Source organism: Panthera leo, chromosome B3, assembly GCF_018350215.1.
Source record: "Panthera leo isolate Ple1 chromosome B3, P.leo_Ple1_pat1.1, whole genome shotgun sequence".
Taxonomy (NCBI): Eukaryota; Metazoa; Chordata; class Mammalia; order Carnivora; family Felidae; genus Panthera; species Panthera leo.
In genome coordinates, this window is record NC_056684.1 from 69,540,949 (window position 1) to 69,563,429 (window position 22,481).

Below are 22,481 nucleotides of genomic sequence, written 5' to 3' on the forward strand. Positions count from 1 at the left end.
CTAGGGAAGTTAAGGAGACTAGGGAGTTAGAAGCCGTGCTTTGTAGCAATGAGTTACTACCTATTTTATGCAACTATAGTTTAAGGGGTTACATTAGACGTGTTTTGGCTGTGTAAAAAAAGGCAATGTTTTTTCTTTACGATATGAAATTCATGCAGTCAGTGACTCCCCACAAAGTTTATTTTCTATTTACTTTTTTTTCCAGGTAAAATTAGTGTCACCTCTGTTTGCAGAGGCAATGGATGGAGCCAACCAATCTGTGGTATATGAGTTTGTGTTCCTGGGACTCTCTAATTCATGGGAGATCCAGCTTCTTCTTTTCTTATTTTCCTCTGTGTTCTACATGGCAAGCCTAATGGGAAATCTCCTCATTGTGTTCTCTGTGAGTACTGACCCTAACTTGCACTCTCCCATGTACTTCCTGCTGGCCAATCTCTCCTTTCTTGATGTGGGGGTTTGCTCTATTGCAGCCCCCAAAATGATTTATGACCTCTTCAGAAAACGCAAAGCCATCTCTTTTGGGGGTTGTATATCTCAGATCTTCTTTATTCATGCTATTGGGGGAACAGAAATGGTGCTGCTCATTGCCATGGCCTTTGACAGATATGTTGCTATATGTAAGCCTCTCCACTACCTGACCATTATGAGCCCACGAATGTGCATTTTGATTTTGGCTGCAGCCTGGGTCCTTGGCCTCATCCACTCAGTGGCCCAATTGGCTTTTGTTGTAGACTTGCCTTTCTGTGGTCCTAATGTATTGGACAGCTTTTATTGTGACCTTCCTCAGCTCATTAAACTTGCCTGCACAGAGACCAATAGGCTGGAGTTCATGGTCACAGCCAATAGTGGACTCATCTCTGTGGGTTCTTTCTTTATACTGATTATTTCTTACATCATCATTCTGGTCACAGTTTGGAAACACTCTTCAGGTGGGTTATCCAAGGCCCTCTCTACTTTGTCAGCTCATGTCACTGTGGTGGTTTTATTCTTTGGGCCATTAATCTTCTTCTACACCTGGCCCTTCCCCTCATCACACTTGGACAAATTTCTTGCCATCTTTGATGCAGTTCTCACACCTTTTCTGAATCCAGTCATCTACACATTCAGGAACAAGGAGATGAAGGCAGCAATGAAGAAACTCTGTCATCAGCTTGTGAGTTACAGGAGGATGTCCTAAGTACTCTAAAGATTAAAAAAATTTTACCTACACACTCAATGACAACAGAAAAAAATAGAGTAATTGAAGTTTTAGATCTCTATTAACTTTATGTACTAGGTTACATTTAAGCATTTACCATGTCTCTGTGTATCACCAGCCCAAATTAATTATGATAAAGGGAGCTAACATTGGCACTTCTGTGTTTCAGGCCCTCCTGTGCTGGATGCTTTATAGTAATTATTTAATATTTATGAAAACTGTGTAGTAAGCATTTTTATCTTGATTTATATTGTGGGGGGGGAGGGGATAAAGTAAGAAATTCTTCCTATTCATTCTTTAATTACTGCGGAAAATGCCTCAAACCCAAGATATCACCTTAATCCACCACTTCCAACAGTTTTATCCCTCAAAAGGTGCCAAACAGAGAATGTGTTCAATGATTTAGTGTTGGAAATTAACATGTTATTCCTTTTCACTGTGATACTTTCCTTGCTTTGAACTGGTTAATGTCCTTTCCTCAAACTGTCTACCAAACTGCCATAATACCAATTGGTTTGATTTTTTTTCCTCTAAGGTATCTGCTTCCTATTACCCCATTCCTTTGGTTACCTAGAGCTGTTGATTATGTATGGAATTATGAAATTTTGGAACTGGAATTTGAGATAATTTGTTCCAACTTTTGTTAAGTGATAGATCTAAGGTGAGAATCAGATCTCCACAGTTCCCTTCCTAACTTTATTGAGGAATAACTGAAATCTTCAAATAGAATTGCATATATTTAAAGTACACAATATGGTAATTTGATATACATATATACTGTGAAGTTATTACCAAGATCAAGATAATGAACATAAACTATGATAAAGTTGTATTAATGCCTACTTACTTTAAAGATTCTTTAAAAATGCCACATGTGTACTCATATCCCAGTTATTTAGCAATTTTTGGTAGATCTTCATGATGAATCTATCTTCTTAAGCCACTAACAGATTTCAGACTTCTTTTTTTTCTCAGTTTACCTATTTTTAAAAAAGTTATTTTAATTCCAGTTACTTAACATACAGTATTGTATTCAGGCTTCAGACTTCATTTAGGAAGTTATTTCATTCTTCTATATTCACTTTTCTTCTGATGTTATTTTGGACTTATTTAAAATTGTTCATTCATTTCTAAAATATATATTTATCAGGACAATTACGGGCTAAGACATTAGCTTAACCAAGTGAGAGATATTTCTCTTTAGCAAAATTAGCCTTTGGGTGATGGTTGTTGTTTGTGTATAACTGTTCCTTTTTCCTCTTCCTCTTGATAAACTTTGTGTATACTTCTCTTTCTCCTGGTGACCTCTTAGGGTGCTCCTTGGAATATCAGCCTTATAAATATTATGTGATCAAAGGATCACATAATATCACATGCCTTTCTATTTGACAAATGGAAACTTAGATGTGCATTCACTCCAAATAAAATTCAGTACAGATTTATTATCACTTTGCTTGCCCTTAACTGTGTCATTTACAAGCCTGGTAGAGACTGCCATAGCTCCTTCTCATCCAACACCTTTCTTACTAGCTTTTTAAAGCCCATTCATTGTTTTTGTCCACCTGTCACCACCTCTACCTTTACCAACATTTATTGAACATTTATGTGGCAGGTACTATCTGAGGTTGTTAACATATACCAATTCATTTAATTCTCTCAGCAATCAGGTAGGTAATATGATTATTCTTATTTATAGGAGATGTACCTGAGGCACAGAAAGATACACTAACTAGCCCAGAGACACAGAGGTGGTAAGTGGCGAAGCTTGGTTGCAAATCCACACAGCTTCTGCTCTAGTATCCCTGCTCTTAATCACCACACTTCAAAGTTGGTGGGTCTCTCTTATCTGTCCTTCTAAAATCTGAACATATCTTTTCTCTCTCTACTTAATAACACAAAATAACAAATACAAAACATGCATCAATTCAGTAAAATACAATGCAATTGTGTTCTGTCATTTAAATCTGTCATTAAAATATCCACCTATTTACTAGATGGATATCAAAGGGACTGGGGGCACCTGGATGACCCAGTTGGTTAAGCGTCTGACTTCAGCTCAGGTCATGATCTCACATTTTGTGGGTTTGAGCCCTGCATTGGCCTCTGCACTGACAGTGCATAGCTACTTGGGATTCTCTCTCTCCCTCTCTCTCTGCCCCTTCCCTGTTCACTTATGTGGGTTATCTCTCTCTCTCTCTCTCTCAAAATAAATAAACTTAAAAAAAACACAAAGGGGCTGAAACTCAGAGGTAATTTATACGATAAAATGACTTTATAACTCCCTTGTATTCAAACGAAATTCTGCATGAGTGGAGGGCATTGCACCATCTACTCCTTGGAGATAGTTAGGCCATGATAGAGTCATGTTATTTCAGTATTCTTACTGAAGCCTGAGTGGACACCTCTTGGGGTTCCTTCAGCCTAATAGAAACAGACAGTTTGCAGTAGTCCAGGCAGAGGATGAGCCAATTTTAACAACTATTTGATTGAAAGCTGAAAATGACCTTAACATGGTAAACTGCTTACTGATTCTATAGCATTAGGCTCCTTATATACCTGAACAAGGACATAAAGAAAAAAACTTGAACACCAGGCTTCAAGTAAAGCTCTTTCGGGCACACATAAAACTTCCTCTTCTTAGTTAATATGAAAGAAAGTAGTATAAGGTTGTTTGAGGTGGTTTCTGCATCACATTAGTAGGTATCAAAATAAAAGCTGTTTATATTTTAACAGTTAGCAGACAGGGATTTCTTTTTTTCTTTTTCCCAACTGTATTAAGGTATGATGACAAATAAAAGTGTACATATTAGGTTGTACAATATGTATGTAATGTGAAATGATTACCTCAATCAATTAACATATTCATCACTTCACCTAGTTAACCCTCTCCTTTTTATGTGAGAACACTGGAAATCTACTCTCTTACATTATTCTTATGTAAAATATACATTATTATTAGGTAAATTTTTTTAAATATTTATTTGTTTTTGAGAGAGAGAGCACAAACAGGCTATGGTCAGAAAGAGAGGGAGACACAGAATCTGAAGCCTAGGCTCTGAGCTGTCAGCACAGAGCCTGATGCAGGGCTTAAACTCATGAACTGTGAGATGATAACCTGAGCTGAAGTCAGTCGCTTAACTGACTGAGCCACCCAGGCGCCCCCAAATATACATTATTATTAACTGTAGTCATCATGCTGTACATAAGTCTATAGAACTTATTCATCTAGTAACTGAAAGCTTGTACTCTTTCACTAACATCTCCCCTTTATCTTACATCCCAGCCCTTAGTAACAACCATCCTATTCTCTGGTACTCTATTATTTACTTTTTTAGACTCTGTATATAAATGAAATTGCAAAGTATTTGTCTTTCTATGTCTGGTTTAATTCACTTAGCATAATGCACCTCCCCCACCAGGTTCATCTGTGTTATCATAAATGGCAGGATTTATTTCTCTTTAAAGGCTGAATAATAATACATTGTGTGTGTGTGTGTGTGTGTGTGTGTGTGTGTGTGTGTGTGTATTTATCCACACATGTGTCAATGAACTTAGGTTGCTTCCATATCTTGTCTATTGTTAATAGTGCTGTAATGGACATGGGAGTGCAGTAACTTTTTGAGATAGTGATTTTCATTTCATTTGGATATATATTCAGGAGTTGGATTTGCTGGATCACATGGTAGTTCTATTTTTTATTTTTTTTGAGGGACCTCCATACTATTTTCCTAGTGATTATACTGTGTTACATTCTTACCAACACTGTACAAGTGCTCCCTTTCTTTCCCCATCCTTACCAACACTTGCTTTGACTTTTTGATAATAGTCATTCTACCAAAGTCAAAAGAAAGCTGGAGTAGCCATACTTACATCAGACAAACTAGATTTTAAACTAAAGGCTGTAACGAGAGATGAAGAAGAGCATTATATCATAATTACAGGGTCTATCCATCAAGAAGAGTTAACAATTGTAAATGTTTCTGCTCCCAACTTGAAAGAACCAAAATATGTAAATCAATTGATCACAAATATGAGCAATCTTATTGATAGGAATACTGTAATTGCAGGGGACTTAATTACTCCACTTACATCAATGGACAGATCATTTGGGGGAAAAATCAATAAAGAAACAATGGCCTTGAATGATATACTTGATTAGATTGACTTGACAGATATATTCAGAACTTTGCATCCAAAAGCAGCAGAATACACATTCTTTTTGAGTGCACCTGGAACATTCTCCAAGATAGATCACATACTGGGTCACAAAACCCTCAATAAATATAAAAGAATTGAGATTATACCATGCATATTTTCTGATCACAATGATATCAAACTTGAAATCAACCACAAGAAAAAATTTAGAAAGCCTCTGAATGCATGGAGTTTAAAGAACATTCCACTAAAGAATGAATGGGTCAACCAGGCAATTTAAGAAGAAATTAAAAAATATATGGAAGCAAATGAAAATGAAAACATGACAGTCCAAACCCTTTGGGATGCAGCAAAGGCAGTCCTAAGAGGAAAATACATTGTAATCCAGGCCTATCTCAAGAAACAAGAAAAGTCCCAAATACAAAATCTAACAGCACACTTAAGGGAACTAGAAGCAGAACAGCAAAGAAACCCCAAGGCCAGCAGAAGCAGAGAAATAATAAAGATTAGAGCAGGAATAAACAACATAGAATCCAAAAAAACAGTAGAACAGATCAATGAAACTAAGAGCTGGTTTTTGAAAAAAATAAACAAAATTGATAAAACCTAGCCAGACTTCTCAAAAAGAAAAGAGAAAGGATCCAAATAGATAAAATCACGAATGAAAGAGGACATACCACAGCTAACACCACAGAAACACAAACAATTATCAGAAAATACTATGAAAAATTATATGCCAACAAACTGGACAACCTGGAGGAAATGGACAAATACCTAGACATCCCCACACACTACCAAAATTCAAATGACAAGAAATAGAAAATTTGAAAAGACCCATAACCAGTGAAGAAATTGAATCCGTTATTAACAATCTGCCAAGAAATAAGAGTCCTGGGACAGATGGCTTCCCAGGGGAATTCTACCAGACATTTAAAGCAGAGTTAATCCTTTAACTCTTTAGCTATTCCTTCTCAAGCTATTCCAAAAAATAGAAACAGAAGGAGAGCTTCCAGACTCATTCTATGAAGCCAGCATTACCTTGATTCCCAAACCAGGCAGAGACAAAAAAGGAGAATTACAGGCCAATGACCCTGATGAACATGGATATAAAAATTCTCAACAAGGACCTAGCAAATTGAATTCAACAATATACCAAAAGAATTATTCACCACAATCAAGTGGGATTAATTCCTGGGCTGTAGGACTGGCTCAATATTTGCAAATCAATCAATACGATACATCATATTAATAGACGAAAGGATAAGAAAGGATATGATCCTGTGAATCGATGCAGAAAAAGCATTTGACAAAATACAGCATCCTTTCTTAATAAAAACCCTCAAGAAAGTCGGGATAGAAAGAACATACCTAAACGTCATAAAAGCCATATATGAAAAGCCCACAGCTAATATCATCCTCAATGGAGAAAAACTGAGAGCTTTCCCCCTGAGATCAGGAACACGACAGGGATGTCCACTCTCACCACTGTTGTTTAACATAGCGTTGGAAGTCCTAGCCTCAGCAATCGGACAACAAAATGAAAATAAATGACATCCAAATTGGCAAAGAAGAAGTGAAACTTTCACTTTTCACAGATGACATGATAGTCTACATGGAAAACCCAAAAGACTCCACCAAAAAAGCTGCTAGAACTGATACATAAATTCAGCAAAGTCACAGAATACAGAATCAATGTACAGAAACCAGTTGCATTTCTATACACCAATAATGAAGCAACAGAAAGAGAAATAAAGAAATTGATCCCATTTGCAATTGTGCCAAGAACCATAAAATACCTAGGAATAAACCTAACCATAGATATAAAAGATCTGTATGCTGAAAACTATAGAAAACTTATGAAGGAAATTGAAGAAGATACAAAGAAATGGAAAAACATTCCATGATCATGGATCGGAAGAACAAATATTGTTAAAGTGTCAATACTACCTAAAGAAATGTACACATTCAATGCAATCCCAATAAAAATTGCACTGACATTCTTCTTAAAACTAGAACAAACAATCCTAAAATTTGTGTAGAACCACAAAAGATCCCAAATAGCTAAAGTTATGTTGAAAAATAAAACCAAAGTGGGAGGCATCACCATCCCGGACTTTAGCCTCTACTACAAGGCTGTAATCATCAAGACAATATGATACTGGCACAAGAACAGACACAGAGACCAATGAATAGAATACAGAAACCAGAATTGGACTCACAAATGTATGGCCAACTAATCTTTGACAAAGCAGGAGTGAGTATCCAATGGAAAAAAGACAATCTCTTTAGCAAATGGTCCTGGGAGAACTGGACAGCAACATGCAGAAGAATGAACCTGGACCACTGTCTTACACCATACACAAAAATAAACTCAAAATGGATTAAAGACCTAAATGTGAGACAGGAAACCATCAAAACCCTAGAGGAGAAAACAGGCAACAACCTCTTTGACTTTAGCCACAGCAATTTCTTCCTTCAAAGAAGGAGAAGACATGTCTCTGAAGGCAAGGGAGATAAAAGCAAAAATGAACTATTAGGACTTAATCAAGATAAAAATCTCCTGCACTGCAAAGGAAACAATCAATAAAACTAAAAAGCAACCGATGGAATGGGAGAAGATATTTGCAAATGATATATTGGATAAAGGGGTAGTATCTAAAACCTATAAAGAACTTACTGAAGTCAGCACCCGAAAACAAATAATCCAGTGAAGAAATGGGAAGAAGACATGAATAGACATTTTTCCAAAGAAGACATCCAGATGGCCAACAGATACATGAAAAGACATCATCACTCATCATCAGGGAAATACAAATCAAAACCCCATTGAGACAACACCTCACACCAGAGTGGCTAAAATTAACAACTCAGGAAACAACATGTTGGTGAGGATGTGGAGAAACAGGAACCCTCTTGCACTGTTGGTGGGAATGCAAACTGGTGCAGCCACTCTGGAAAACAGTGAGGAGGTTCCTCAAAAAATTAAAAACAGAACTACCCTAAACTCAGCAATAGCACTTCTAGGAACTTATCCAAAGGATACAGGAATGCTGACTCATAGGGGCACATGCACCCCAGTGTTTATAGCCGTGCTTTCAACAATAGCCAAATTATGGAAAGAGCCCAAATGTCCATCAACTGACGATGGATAAAGATGTGGTTTATATATGCAATGGAATACTACTTGGCAATGAGAAAGAATGAAATCCTGCCATTTGCAACGACGTGGATGGAACTGGAGGATATTATGCTAAGTGAAATAAGTCAGAAAAAGACAGTTATCATATGGTTTCACTCATATGTGGAAGTTGAGAAACTTAACAGAAGACCATGGGGGAAAGGAAGGGGAAAAAGTAGTTACTAACAGAGAGGAGGCAAACCCATGAGACTCTTAAATACAGAGCACAAAGTGAGGGTTGATGGCAGTGAAGGGGGAAATCGGTGATAGGCATTTAGGAGGGCACTTGTTGGGATGATGAATCACAGGAATCTACCCCCAAAACCAAGAGCACGCTGTATATACACTGTATGTTAGCAAACTTGACAATAAGTTTTATGCGTGTGTGTGTGTGTGTGTGTGTGTGTGTGTGTGTGTGTGTGTGTATAAATGAAAGGTAAAAAAATATAGTCTTTCTAGTAGGAATGAAGTGACATCTCATTGTGGTGTTAATTTGCATTTCTTGGATGGTTAGTGATTTTGAACATCTTTTCATATACCTGTTGGCCATTTCAATATCTTTGGAGAAATATCTATTAAAGGCCTTTGCCCATTTTAATCAGATTATTATTTTGCCATGCTGTTGTATGAGTTCTTTATATATTTTGGATATTAACCCCTTATCATATGTATAATTTATAAATATTTTTCTCATTCTGTAGCTTACCTTTTCATTGTATTGATTGTTGCTCTTGCTGTGCAGAAGCTTTTTAGTTTGATTCAGTCGCACTTATTTACTTCTCCTTTTGTTGCTGTGCTTTTGGTGTCAAATAAAAAAAAAATCATTGCCCAGATCAACGTCAAGGAGTTTTTCTCTATGTTTTTTGGAGGAGTTTAAAATTTCAGGTCTTATATTTAAAGTCCTTAATCCATTCTGGGTTGATTTTGTATATGGTGTAAGCTAAGGGCCCAATTTCATTCTTTTGCACATGGATATCCAGTTTTCCCAACACTATTTATTGTAGAGACTATCTCTAGGTGAAGGGGAAGAGGTTCATTCATTTTGTAAACCTGGTCCTTACATATCTTTTGGTTGGTAAAGAGACAATGTTTGGTTTAAGTAAAATATTTATCTAGGTATCCAACATTTTAATAAAGGTCTGCACACACTATTTGATAAGCAGGCACACAATCAAGTTAAAAAAGTAAAAATGAGACAATCAAAACACCAGCTGCAGGACCCGCCAAGCACAAACATGTCACATTTACCACAACATTCCAAGTCTCATTTCTCTGACATGCTTCAGAAGCAGAAATTAAATCTTTTCCTGGGTTCTCCTCCCTAAGTATTCTCTCTAAAGTACTTGGTGGTTAGATTCCCATATAAGTATGGACTCTTTGTTCTGTTGGCCATGCTACAGCCATTCTTCTGCTTCAAGGACAGGGGCCACTCTGGCACACAGGTTTCTGTTTGAGTCATTGCCCACCTCTCCCAAACTGCTGGTTGCTAGTTGCCCACATACCACTGTCTGAACCTCTGAGGTCTGCTGTGGACTGCCAGCCTTTGGCTTGCTTTATACTTTTCCTCACAGTCTCTTCTGTGGGAAGGGACTTCCCACAGAAGAGATCTGGGTTCTACTGTCACAGGTCTTTTCTTTGTATCACAGCCCTCTCATTTCCAGAGAGCCCAGGAACATGCAGGGATATGGGGGATAGGGGCGGGGGGAAAAGGTGGAGAGGCTGTGTTGGAAGGGAGTCATGCATAACCTCATTTTGCATCTAGAATTATACTCCCTGCTCTAACACCAGGACTTACTTGCTTAGTCTCACCTACTCTGCCAGATGTCTTTTGCTTTCATAATGATTTTCTCTCAGATGTATGAGATTGCCCTCCTTTGGACACCTCACACTTATTAGGCAGTTCTGTATGTGTTGATGGTGAGAAATTACTTTCCCACAGGACCTCTAGGCTCCTTTTAAATCAAGTAAAGTGGCTCTATCTCTGCTTCAGTGATTCTGAATATTCTTTGACAATTAGGAGGTGGTCTGTCCTGCACACAGAAGAATGTGGAAGGTCATGTGCTTTAACTTACTTAGTCTCATATATAGTATCAATATAAATTCATTAAGAAAATGTAAATTAATAACTACAAATCTGTTAAATCGAAGACAAATACAGGAACGGAAGACAGTTGATGAGTTAACTCCTTTGAGTTAGTAAAATTTGGAGCGACAACACCATAGGAACCTAGAGGACATATATCGCGTCTTTATAGTAAGGGTATTTCTACCTAAGAAATACTTAGCCAATAGACACAACTCAGAATAAGTAGTTATGGAGTCTCCAATTGTTTGAGAAACATGGTTACAATGTTTTGCACCTCTTCTTGTCGAGAGGTAGAATCGATTTCCCCACCTGAAATCTGGCCTGGTCTCATGCCCCTCCTTGACCAACGGAATGTGGTAAAGATGATACTCAATGAATTCCAGAACTGAAGCATAGTTTGCACCTTCTGTGTTATTGTCCTGTAGCATTCCTACTACCCTGTAAGGAAGCTTGGACAAGACTACCTAATGATAGAAGACCTCCTGGAGAGGCAGGCCCAGCAAATAGACAACTTAAGGCCCTGGACATGAGAATGAGGCCATTTAAAATCTCCAGTCCCAGTCAAGTTGCCAGATAACTGATGCCTCATGAGAAAACCCAGGTGAGACCAATGGAAGACCTGCCCAGCTGAGCTCAGCCTTAACTGCAGACTCAGGAGCAAGGAAAATGTTGTTGCTTTAAGCTACTTTGTTGTACAGTAATAGGTAACTGATACAGAGTGCTCTATATAATGATGGTTTATCAATGGCCACATCACTGACTCTCTGCATACTTTTGGTGTAAAGATAAACAATATAACTAGAAGGGATTTTCTGCTTCATTGATGTTTCTTTTTAAGGAGCTAACCTATGAGAGATTAAACCATTAATGATTTTCCTCATCCCAGCTCCACAACCATTTGAGTGCATCCCTAGTGCTGTTATTATAAACCTTCTTCATCTCTCCACATCTCACACATAATAAAGAACTAGCTAACTATTTATAGGACATCTGCATATCTTATTCCTACTTTATTTTTTATTTTGCCAGATTTTTATTTACATTATTGTTAGTTAACATATAGTCTAATATTGGGTTTCAGGAGAATTCAGTGATTCATCACTTACATACAACACTTAGTTGTATGTAACAAGTGCCCTCCTTAATACCCATCACCAATTTAGCCCACCCCCCACACACCTCTTTCCATCAACCCTCAGTTTATTCTCTATAGTTAAGAGTCTCTTATGGTTTGCTTCCCTCTTTTTTTCCTTCCCCATAAATTCACCTGTTTTGTTTCTTAAATTATACATATGAGTGAAATCATATGGTATTCTCTTTCTCTGACTTACTTTGCTTAGCATAGCTATAGCTCCATCCATGTCATTGCAAATGACAAGATTTCATTCTTTTTGATGGCTAATATTCCATCGTGTGTGTATGTGTGTATGTATATATACATATATATACATACACACATATACATATGTGTATATATATATATATATACATACACACATATACATGTATACATATACATATACACATACACGCATACACACACACACAATGGAATACACATACACATACACATGTGTAGGGAATACCCTACACATGGGTCGTAGGGTAGTTCTATTTTTAACTTTTTGAGGAATCTCCATACCATTTTCCAGAGTGGCTGCACCAGTTTGCATTCCCACCAGCAGTGCAAAAGAGCTCCCTTTCTCCATATCCTCACCAACATATGTTTCTTGAGTTGTTAATTTTAGCCATTCTGACTGGTATGAGCTGATATCTCATTGTGGTTTTGATTTGTATTTTTGGGATGATAAGTGATGTTGAGCATCTTTGAATGTGCGTGTTAGCCATTTGCATGTCTTCTTTGGAGAAGTCTATTCATGTCTTCTGTCCATTTCTAAACTGGATTGTTTTCTTGGGTGTTGAGTTTGATAGGTTCTTTATAGGTTTTGGATACTAGCGTTTTATCCAATATAGCATTTATAATTATCTTCTCCCATTCTGTCAGCTGCCTTTTAGTTTTGCTGATTGCTTCCTTCACTGTGCAGAAGCTTTTTGTGTTGATGAAGTCCCAATAGTTCATTTTTGCTTTTGTTTCCCTTGCCTCCAGAGATGTGTCTAGTAAGTTGTTACAGGTGAGGTCAAAAAGGTTGCTGCTTGTGTTCTCCTCTAGGATTTTGATGATTTCCTGTCTCACATTTAGATCTTTCATCCATTTTGAATTTATTTTTGTGTATGGTGGAAGAAAGTGGTCCAGTTTCATTCTTCTGCTTGTAGCCATTCAGTTTTCCCAACACCATTTGTTGAAGAGACTGTCTTTTTTCCATTAGATATTCTTTCCTGTTTTGTTGAAGATGCGTTGACCATATAGCTGTGGGTCCATTTCTAGGTTCTCCATTCTGTTCCATTAATTTATGTGTCTCTTTTGTGCCAGTACCACACTGTCTTGATGACTTCAGCTTTGTAATACAGCTTGAAGTCCAGAATTGTGATGCTTCCTGCTTTGCTTTTCTTTTTCAACATTGCTTTAGCTATTCAGGGTCTTTTCTGGTCCTATAAAAATTTTAAAATAGTTTGTTCTAGCTCTGTGAAGAATGAAGGTGTTATTTTGATAGGGATTGCATTGAATGTGTACATGGCATTGGGTAGTATAGACATTTTAACAGTATTTGGTCTTCCAATCAATTAGAAAGCATGGAATGTTTTTTCCATTTCTTTGTGTCCTCTTCGGTTTCTTTCATAAGTGTTCTGTAGTTTTCAGAGAAGAGATCTTTCACCTCTTTGGTTAGGTTAATTCCTAGGTATATTATGTTTTTTGGTGCAGTTGTAAACATGATCCATTCCTTGATTTCTTTTTCTGCTGCTTCATTATTGGTGTATAGAAATGCAATAGATATCTGTATATTGATTTTATATCCTGCGACTTTGCTGAATTCAGGGATCAGTTCTAGCAATTTTTTGGTGGGGTCTGTTGGGTTTCCTACATAAAGTACCATGTAGGTTGCCAATAGTAATGTTTGACTTCTTCCTTGCCAATTTGGATGCCTTTTTTTTTTTTTAATGTTTAAAGAGAAAGAAAGAGAGAGAATGATCAGGGGAGGGGTAGACAGAGAGGGAGACACAGAATCCAAAGCAGGCTCCAGGGTCTGAGCTGTCAGCACTGAGCCTGATGTGGGGCTTGAGCTTACGAACTGTGAGGTCATGACCTGAACAGAAATCGGATGCTTAACTGACTGAGCTACCCAGATGCCCCTGGATGCCTTTTATTTCTACTTTGGTTATCCTTTTGAATGGGACACATTCCAGTGCCACAATGGAGCCCTACATTTCTTCCTCTTTTTCTCCCTCTCTTCTTTCCTGTAGAGATGATAAGCATTGTTTTCACTTGTTTGAAGGTGTATATTTTCATTCTTTTTTTTTTTTTAAGAGAAAGTGTGTGAGCAGGAGAGAGGGGCGCAGAGAGAGAGAGAGAGAGAGAGAGAGAGAGAGAGAGAGAGAATCTTAAGCAGGACCCACAGTCAGCATGGAGGCAGACAGAGGGCTCAATCCCATGATCCTAGGATCATGATCTGAGCTGAAATCAAGAGTTGGACACTCAGCTGACTGAGTCACCCAGGTGCTTTGGTGTACATTTTCATTCTTATGGAGTTTCTTCCTTCGCAAATCAGAAAATCAAGGGGGTAAAAAGACAAAATCTACAATTTCCACAAAAATCCCTAGTTTCCTTCTCTTCTTCCCTGAAGTGACCTGTTACTAACCTTTCCCTTTGCTTGCTGTGGCTAAATTCCATGGTTCTAGGATACAACTCCCTTGACTAAACATCGTACGATGACAATCCCAGGTCTCTACAGAAGCACTCAAGTAACTTTTCAGTGCCGCTAATTGGCTGTGTTTCCTGCTTGGAGGTTTTACATATGGCTTATTATGCCAGGTGACAATAACATTTCAAAGGTAAGAGCTCTGCATTCTGTGGTTCTCTAAGTCCATGATCATTTTGGCATGGGTTCAGGTGAGTTAGATGGATGGACACAGTGTTTGATACTGGTCAGAGCTTCAAGTGAAAACCCACAGAGCAGTGAAAAGGGAGATGTAATCAACTGGAAGAAATGAATTAATTCTGTTATTCAACAGGGAGAGGACAGTGGATAAATTCACAACCAAAAGAGAGAAGACAGCAAGACGAGTGGAGTCAATCATGTCATTGTGAACTGTATTGGAGGAGCTATTCTAGTGACATTTGCAGATGTGTTTTGAGTGTTGGTCTCCAGATATAGAATATAGTAGCAGCAGAATAAGAATTTTGGACCATGCTGAAGAAACTAGCTTTGATATACTATGATTTCCTGGGCCACTCACTGGGTGCTCAACTGGAACCATTCTAGCAAAAGAAGTGTGGGGTAGTGGAAATAAACTGGATTGACTAAAACCAAGAGTCAACCATATTAATTCCGGATTTGCCACCAGCTTGTTGGTTAGCTTCAGTAATGCTGTTTATCCTTTCTCTACGTTGGTTTTCCTAACTCTAAAATAAGCAGATTTTATAATCACTAGCAGTTTCATTCAGGTCCCGGCAACAACAGCTTGTCCAAGCCTTGCTGCATTGATAGCAGTAAAAACAAGCACTTTGAGAGCAGGAAGCTCCAGTGAGCATTCCTGTACATCTTTCTGCTCTTCTGTCCTGAGCTCCTTCTATTCATCTCCGGAGGAGCAAACTAGTGGAGAAACCTGTAGGAGGATGAGATGGAGATGTTTCTCTGTGAATTTTATTGTTTTCTGGTAATTCTATGTTAAAATCAACCTCATCAGCAATTTGCAACTCAGGTTAGGAAGTAGAGGGTTATAGATCTTTGTCTGAGTGACCCCAACCATTGATCTACTTTAAAAATTACTCCAGAATTGTCGTGCATTCTTGAATTGGAGGTGAGCCCATGTTATTTATGATTTGTTTGCTATCTGTGCTGGCAGCACAAGGATGAACAGACCTGGGCCGAGAAGGCAGTCAGCTGGTCACTAGAGGATCTCTGAGGTATCTGTCATTTCTTACATTCTAGGTTGTGGTGGGGGTGTGGTGAGAGGTCAATGCTGTGTGTGTGTTGAACAGGGTGGGACTCAGGACACTACAAATGCACACTGGAATTTAGCTGCTGATCATCGCTAGTACCTATTTTCCTTTTGTAGGAGCAGTTAAGTGGCACTTTCACTCTGTCTCCATGGACTAGATCAGAATTAAACCACTATTCTTCCCTTGTTTAAAAGTGGAAACTGGGTGGGGGGCGCCTGGGTGGCTCAGTCAGTTGAGCATCCGACTTCGGCTGGGGTCATGATCTTCGGTTTCTGAGTTCGAGTCCCGTGTCCGGCTCTGTGCTGACAGCTCAGAGCCTGGAGCCTGCTTCATATTCTGTGTCTGCCCCTCTCGGACTCATGCTCTGTCTCTCTCTCTCTGTCTCTCTCAATGATAAATGTCAAAAAAATTTTTTTTAAATATATGAAATTTATTGTCAAATTGGTTTCCATACAACACACAGTGCTCATCCCAAAAGATGCCCTCTTCAATATCCATCACCTACCCTACCCTCCCTCCCACCCCCCATCAACCCTCAGTTTGTTCTCAGTTTTTAAAAGTCTCTTATGCTTTGGCTCTCTCCCACTCTAACCTTTTTTTTTTTTTTTTTCCTTCCCCTCCCCATGGGTTTCTGTTAAGTTTCTCAGGATCCACCTAAGAGTGAACACATATAGTATCTGTCTTTCTCTGTATGGCTTATTTCACTTAGCATCACATTCTCCAGTTCCATCTACGTTGCTACAAAGGGCCATTTTCATTCTTTCTCATTGCCACGTAGTACTCCATTGTGTATATAAACCACAATTTCTTTATCCATTCATCAGTTGATGGACATTTAGGCTCTTTCCACAATTTGGCTATTGTTGAGAGTGCTGCTATAAACATTGGGGGTACAAGTGCCCCTACGCATCAGTACTCCTGTATCCCTTGGGTAAATTCCTAGCAGTGCTATTGCTGGGTCATAGGGTAGGTCTATTTTTAATTTTTTGAGGAACCTCCACACTGTTTTTCCAGAGCGGCTGTACCAGTTTGCGTTCCCACCAACAGTGCAAGAGGGTTCCCGTTTCTCCACATCCTCACCAGCATTTATAGTCTCCTGATTTGTTCCTTTTGGCCACTCTGACTGGCGTGAGGTGATATCTGAGTGTGGTTTTGATTTGTATTTCCCTGATGAGGAGCGACGTTGAGCATCTTTTCATGTGCCTGTTGGCCATCTGGATGTCTTCTTTAGAGAAGTGTCTATTCATGTTTTCTGCCCATGTCTTCACTGGATTATTTGTTTTTTGGGCGTGGAGTTTGGTGGGCTCTTTATAGATTTTGGATACTAGCCCTTTGCCTGATATGTCATTTGCAAATATCTTTTCCCATTCCGTTGGTTGCCTTTTAGTTTTGTTGATTGTTTCCTTTGCTGTGCAGAAGCATTTTATCTTCATGAGGTCCCAATAGTTCATTTTTACTTTTAATTCCCTTGCCTTTGGGGAATGTGTCAAGTAAGAAATTGCTGCGGCTGAGGTCAGAGAGGTGTTTTCCTGCTTTCTCCTCTAGGGTTTTGATGGTTTCCTGTCTCACATTCAGGTCCTTTATCCATTTTGGGTTTATTTTTGTGAATGGTGTGAGAAAGTGGTCTAGTTTCAACCTTCTGCATGTTGCTGTCCAGTTCTCCCAGCACCATTTGTTAAAGAGACTGTCTGTTTTCCATTGGATGTTCTTTCCTGCTTTGTCAAAGATGAGTTGGCCATACGTTTGTGGGTCTAGTTCTGGGGTTTCTATTCTATTCCATTGGTCTATGTGTCTGTTAATAAAATTTTTTTAAAGTGGAAACTGGGGGCACCTGGGTTGCTCAGTTGGTTGAGTGGCTGAATTGGGCTCAGGTGATGATCTCACGGTTCCTGAGTTTGAGCCCAGCATCGGAGTAACTGCTATCAGCTCAGAGCCTGCTTCAGATCCTCTGTCTCCCTCTCTCTTTGCCCCTCTCCCACTCTCTCTCTCTCCCTCAAAAATAAATAAAAACATTAAAAAAAAGTGGAAACTGATACCAAGTATGGCCTCTAACAACCTTTCAGTATAGGCAGAAAGTGAAAGACTGGCTAGGAAGCAGTGTCATCCACGAGTGTACCATCCTGTTTTCCAACTTTTTACCAACACTAGGAGTTAACTACTATTTAAATCTGAGCTAAGCAGATGCGTGAAAAATATCCATTTTTGTGTGGAAGAGAAAATAAGGTCTTGTGTAAAAACTAAAAATTTTAGATTGACTGGTATGTGGAAAGCATGGATGGAATAACTGTCAGCTTCAAGGAGGGTAATTTAGAATCAATCATTTGTTTGGATGAATTGTATCCATGGGGAGGTTACTGGTGATAATCCCTAGGAAAGGAATCTAACTGCTACCAAGATGAGCTGCTTTTTATTAATGTGAATATCATCTATATCATCATCAAGAAAAAGTCTAAAAAGACATTTAAAACACATATATAAGAACGTTTTTGTGAAGCAACAGAGAATTAAATAGTGGTCTCTGTTAGAGCGGTCACACATGTCAGACTTCGGCCCAGGTCATGATCTCAGGGTTTGTGAGTTCAAGCCCCGTGTTGGGCTCTGTGCTGAGAGCTCAGAGCCCAGGGCCTGCTTCAGATTCTGTCTTCTTCCTCTCTCTGCCCGCCCCTCTCTCATTCATGCTCTGTCTCTCAAACATAGACAAACGTTAACAAATTTAAAGTTAGAGCAGGAACAGGGCACTATTAGTGTTAGTGTTTTTGGTTTTGTCACCACAATGTAAGAAAAATTTGCCTTCACCTCACAAATGTCAAGGGAGAGTATGAGAAAGGACTTGATAGAGTAAGGAGTTGTGCAGAGTGTGCTGTTGAGGAATGGGAAGAAGTAGAGAGATGTAACGAAGGCCCAGGCATTGCAGGCTGGGCGAAGAATGTGGAGGGGAGCCGTGGCCTGGAACATTCGAGTGTGTGTGTGAGGCAGGGGTAAATACTATTCGATGCCTGTCCAGGGAAGAAGAGGCAGTTCAGCTAAGACTGGGAGGTATAGGGAGGAGTGTAGTAACAGAGTTACCACAGGTATGGCGTTCATCTTTGCTATAACTTAGAAGATACAGTATGATGATACCTAGGCAGAATGTCCTCCACAAACCCATAACTGTGTCACTCTCTAGCCCTTATCCTTTGATGGGGTGGTGAGTGCCACGCTCTGGCATCCTGCACACTTCTCTTTCCTTCCTTCCTCTAACTCATTTTTTCTTGTTAACTTATAGATATGAGAAATATACATATCAGGTCTTCAAAGAAAGCTTATAATGATTTTCATAGAACTTGCCAATGTGACCATGGATATGGTATCTTATACTGTGAGATGTCCAAATTATGAAATTTACATCACTTGATTATTTCATGGAGTTGAGCAATTTATAAAAGTCTATTAACTTGTGGTCATATACGAGATATCTCTGAAACAACGACAGAAAAAATACAACAGAACTACCCATAAAAGTAAGTACAGGTATCCTTATTTTTTGCAGTACTTTTTTGTGACGCAGTATACTACAAGGATATCTGAATTGCGTTGTGACTGAAATGGTCTGCAGGAGCACACATCAGTCTCCGTCAGGTTTTCTGACAATGATATTATGGCCCAGGATTAAGATCAGTGCCATTTCTCCTGAATCAGTTTCTCCTTACTCTCTTCTTTCAGGTGGTGTGAGAGGTGTCACTGCTGACAGAGGCAACGGAGGAGGCCAATCACTCGGCGGTGCTGCAGTTTGTGTTCCTGGGACTCTCCACCTCAGGGGACATCCAGCTCTTTCTCTCCCTCTTTTCCTGTGTGTTCTATGTGGCGAGCCCGGTGGGAAACCTCCTCATTGCGCTAAGTGTGACCTCTGTCCCCGGTTTACAGTCCCCCACATACTTCCTGCTGGCCAACCTTTCCATCACCGACGTGATATTTTGCTGTTGCACAGCTCCCAAGATGATTTATGATGTTTTAAGATAATGCAAAACCATCTCTTTTGGGGGCTGTGTAGTTCAGATCTTCTTTATCTGTGCAGTTGGGGGCATTGAGATGGTGCTCTCATCGCCATGGCCTCTGACAGATATGTTGCCATATGTAAGCCTCTGCACTGCCTGACCATCATGACCCCCATGGAGGTGCATTTTATTTCTAGTCACTTCCTGGATCATTGGCCTTATTCATTCAGTGACTCAATGGGGTTTTGTTGTAGACTTGCCTTTCTGTGGGCCTAATGAATTAGACAGCTTTTTTTGTGACCTTCCTCGGTTCATCAAGCTTGCTTGCGGAGAGACAAACACATTGGGATTCATGGTTACTGCCAACAGTGGCTTTATTTCTGTGGCCTTCTGTTTACTTCTAATCATCTCTTACGTCTTTGTTTTGGTGACTGTTCAGAAAATCTTCAGGTAGTATGTCCAAGGCCCTCTCCACTCTGTCAGCTCATGTCACTGTGGTTGTTTTGTTCTTTGGGCCATTAATCTTGTTCTATGTGTGGCCATTTCCCACATCTCATCTGGAGAAATTCCTTGCCATCTTTGATGCAGTTATCACGATCCTTTTCTGAATCCAGTCACCTATACTTTTAGGAATAGAGATATGAAGGTGGCAATGAGGAGCCTCTGCTCTCAGTTTGTAAGTTAATGTCTTTTAAACATGTGGAGGATTGAACTGTGATGTCATTCCCTGGACTCTGGTTATAGAAGAGACTTACAGGTCATGGATTTCTTATCTCACCAGGGGTCATACCTGTAGATGGTGGCAAACACAATTAGTATAAATGTTAATCAATCCCCTTTGAAAGGCAATATGTGGTTTATTGTTCATTTTTTAAAAAGTGTTTATTTATTTTGGGAGACAGTGCACGTACAAGCGGGAGGAGGGGCGGAGAAAGAGGGAGAGAGAGAATCCCAGGCAGGCTCTAAGCCCAGTATGGAGCCTGACATTGGGCTCAATTTCACAAACCTGCAAGATAATTACCTGAGCAGAGATCAAGAGTTGAACAGCTAACCAACTGAGCCACCAAGTCACCCCTGTGTTGCTCATTTCCTATTTTTCCCACAGTAAACATACTATCTCAGTTTAAGGATAAATGTTAATTTTTCCTTCATGTTATGTTTCTTATTATACAGCTGATTGATTTTCTATATTTTCAGCTCCTTATCTGTCAGCCTTCCTCATTATTGTATTGCTAATCTGGATTTTTCAGGGCCCAGCAAGGAGATAATAACCAAAGCAGTTATCATGAGGGAAAATGTTGGTATAAAGAATGGCTAACTAAATATAAAGCTGTTAACTAGTTATTTGAAAAAGAATAAACCCTGAGATACCACAGACATAGCATTTGTACGAAGTAGCTCTCACCCCTAGGGATGGAAAATAAAGGGTAGCAGTTAGAATAAGTACACTTGGAAGAAAAAAGCTATTAAGATCTTGGAGGAAGGACCTGTAGAGTTGAAACTCAAATATCTGAGGAGGGGCTGCTGCTTGTGTCTCTGAGCTCAGAGGAAGGCAGGGTCACCACCTCTGAGGAAAGGGTGCTGGTGGCCAACACAGGTGTTCCTGAGGAGGGTGTGATGAAGTGAGCACCTCTAAGGCTGGAACACCGCTGCTGCCTTGGAAAGAAATCAGGGTTGCTGAGGTGAACAGGGCGTTGGGCGATGCTCACAGGCACAGTGAGCAGAGAGGAAGCCCACAGGCAGCAAAGAGGAGCGAGCAAAGAAGTCCTCTGTTCCGTTTCTAGCCTTGCAGTCGCCCTCTAGTGCCCTCTAAGGGCAGAGCTGGCAAGAAAGAAAGGAGTTTGCAGAGCCTCAGTGCCTGCATCCTAACAGAGTATAGAAAGATACCTCAGAGCTGAAAGATTGCTTGTATAGCACATGCAGTAACATGGAAAATTATTAAAATTCAACTTGGGAGGGTCGCACGGTTGTTAAATTTTTCAAGTAAAGTAAACATCATCTCATAGATTCTCCCTATTTTAAAAAGTTTCAGGTACTGGAAAATTAGTTAATTAGTTCAAGACCATAAAGGGACTATATGGAAGATCTAAATTCCGAGTTTAAGTTGCCAGGCTCCTTGTCTTTTGTTGCCATCTATCATTTTAGATCTTGTGTCCTCATTTGCTAAGTCTTACATCTCCATTGGACTGTTGAGTTTTCACTAATGTGTACCAGTATATCTTTCACTTTGTATCTTGAATGTCTGTTTGTCAGAGCTTCAACATTCCTGAATGATTTTCACTTAATAAATATATTTGGCCCCAATTTTACGTTTCTTTTTTGATCTTTTGTTTCACTTATTTATTTTTTAAAGTTTATTTATTGAGAGAGAGTGAGAGATTGGGGAAGGAGCAGAAAGAGGGAGAGAGAGAATCCCAAGCAGCTCTGCTCTGTTAAGTACAGAACCCCATTTAGAGCTCAATGCACATTTCCAAGCAGGGCTTGAACCTAGGAACTGTGAGATTGTGACCTGAGCCAAAATCAAGAGTTAAGACGCTTAACAGACTGAGCCATCCAGGTACCCTCTTTGGTTCATTTAAATAGAGCTTTTACTTTGGGAGAATTTTAGATTTACAGAGAAGTTGCAAAGGTTGTCCGGGGAGTTCCCATATGGCCTTCACCCAGTATCAGTTTCAGTTTCTTCTAATGTTATCATCTTACATTTCTGTGGTACACGGAGAGATCAACAGTGGTACGTGCCTATTAACTAATGATAGACGTTATTCAGATTTCACCAGTTTTTTCATTTTACCCTTTTCTTTTCTAGAGTTCAATCAAGGAAACAAGACATT

The 22,481-nt window shown here is 39.3% G+C and overlaps 1 protein-coding gene and 1 pseudogene across 1 annotated transcript; both read left to right on the forward strand.

The window, feature by feature from the left end:
- Nucleotides 1-238: 238 nt before the first annotated feature.
- On the forward strand, nt 239-1,177 carry LOC122221223 (olfactory receptor 4F3/4F16/4F29-like). Its single transcript, XM_042940535.1, has one exon. The coding sequence runs from the start codon at nt 239-241 to the stop codon at nt 1,175-1,177; it is 939 nt and encodes a 312-aa protein (XP_042796469.1).
- A 13,265-nt stretch (nt 1,178-14,442) lies between these two features.
- Nucleotides 14,443-20,335, forward strand: LOC122222561 (annotated as a pseudogene).
- The last annotated feature ends 2,146 nt before the right edge of the window (nt 20,336-22,481 follow it).

What these genes read in the sequence shown, in the direction of transcription:
- LOC122221223 (XM_042940535.1), top strand. Translation starts at nt 239, where the DNA reads ATGGATGGAGCCAACCAATCTGTGGTATATGAGTTTGTGTTCCTGGGA.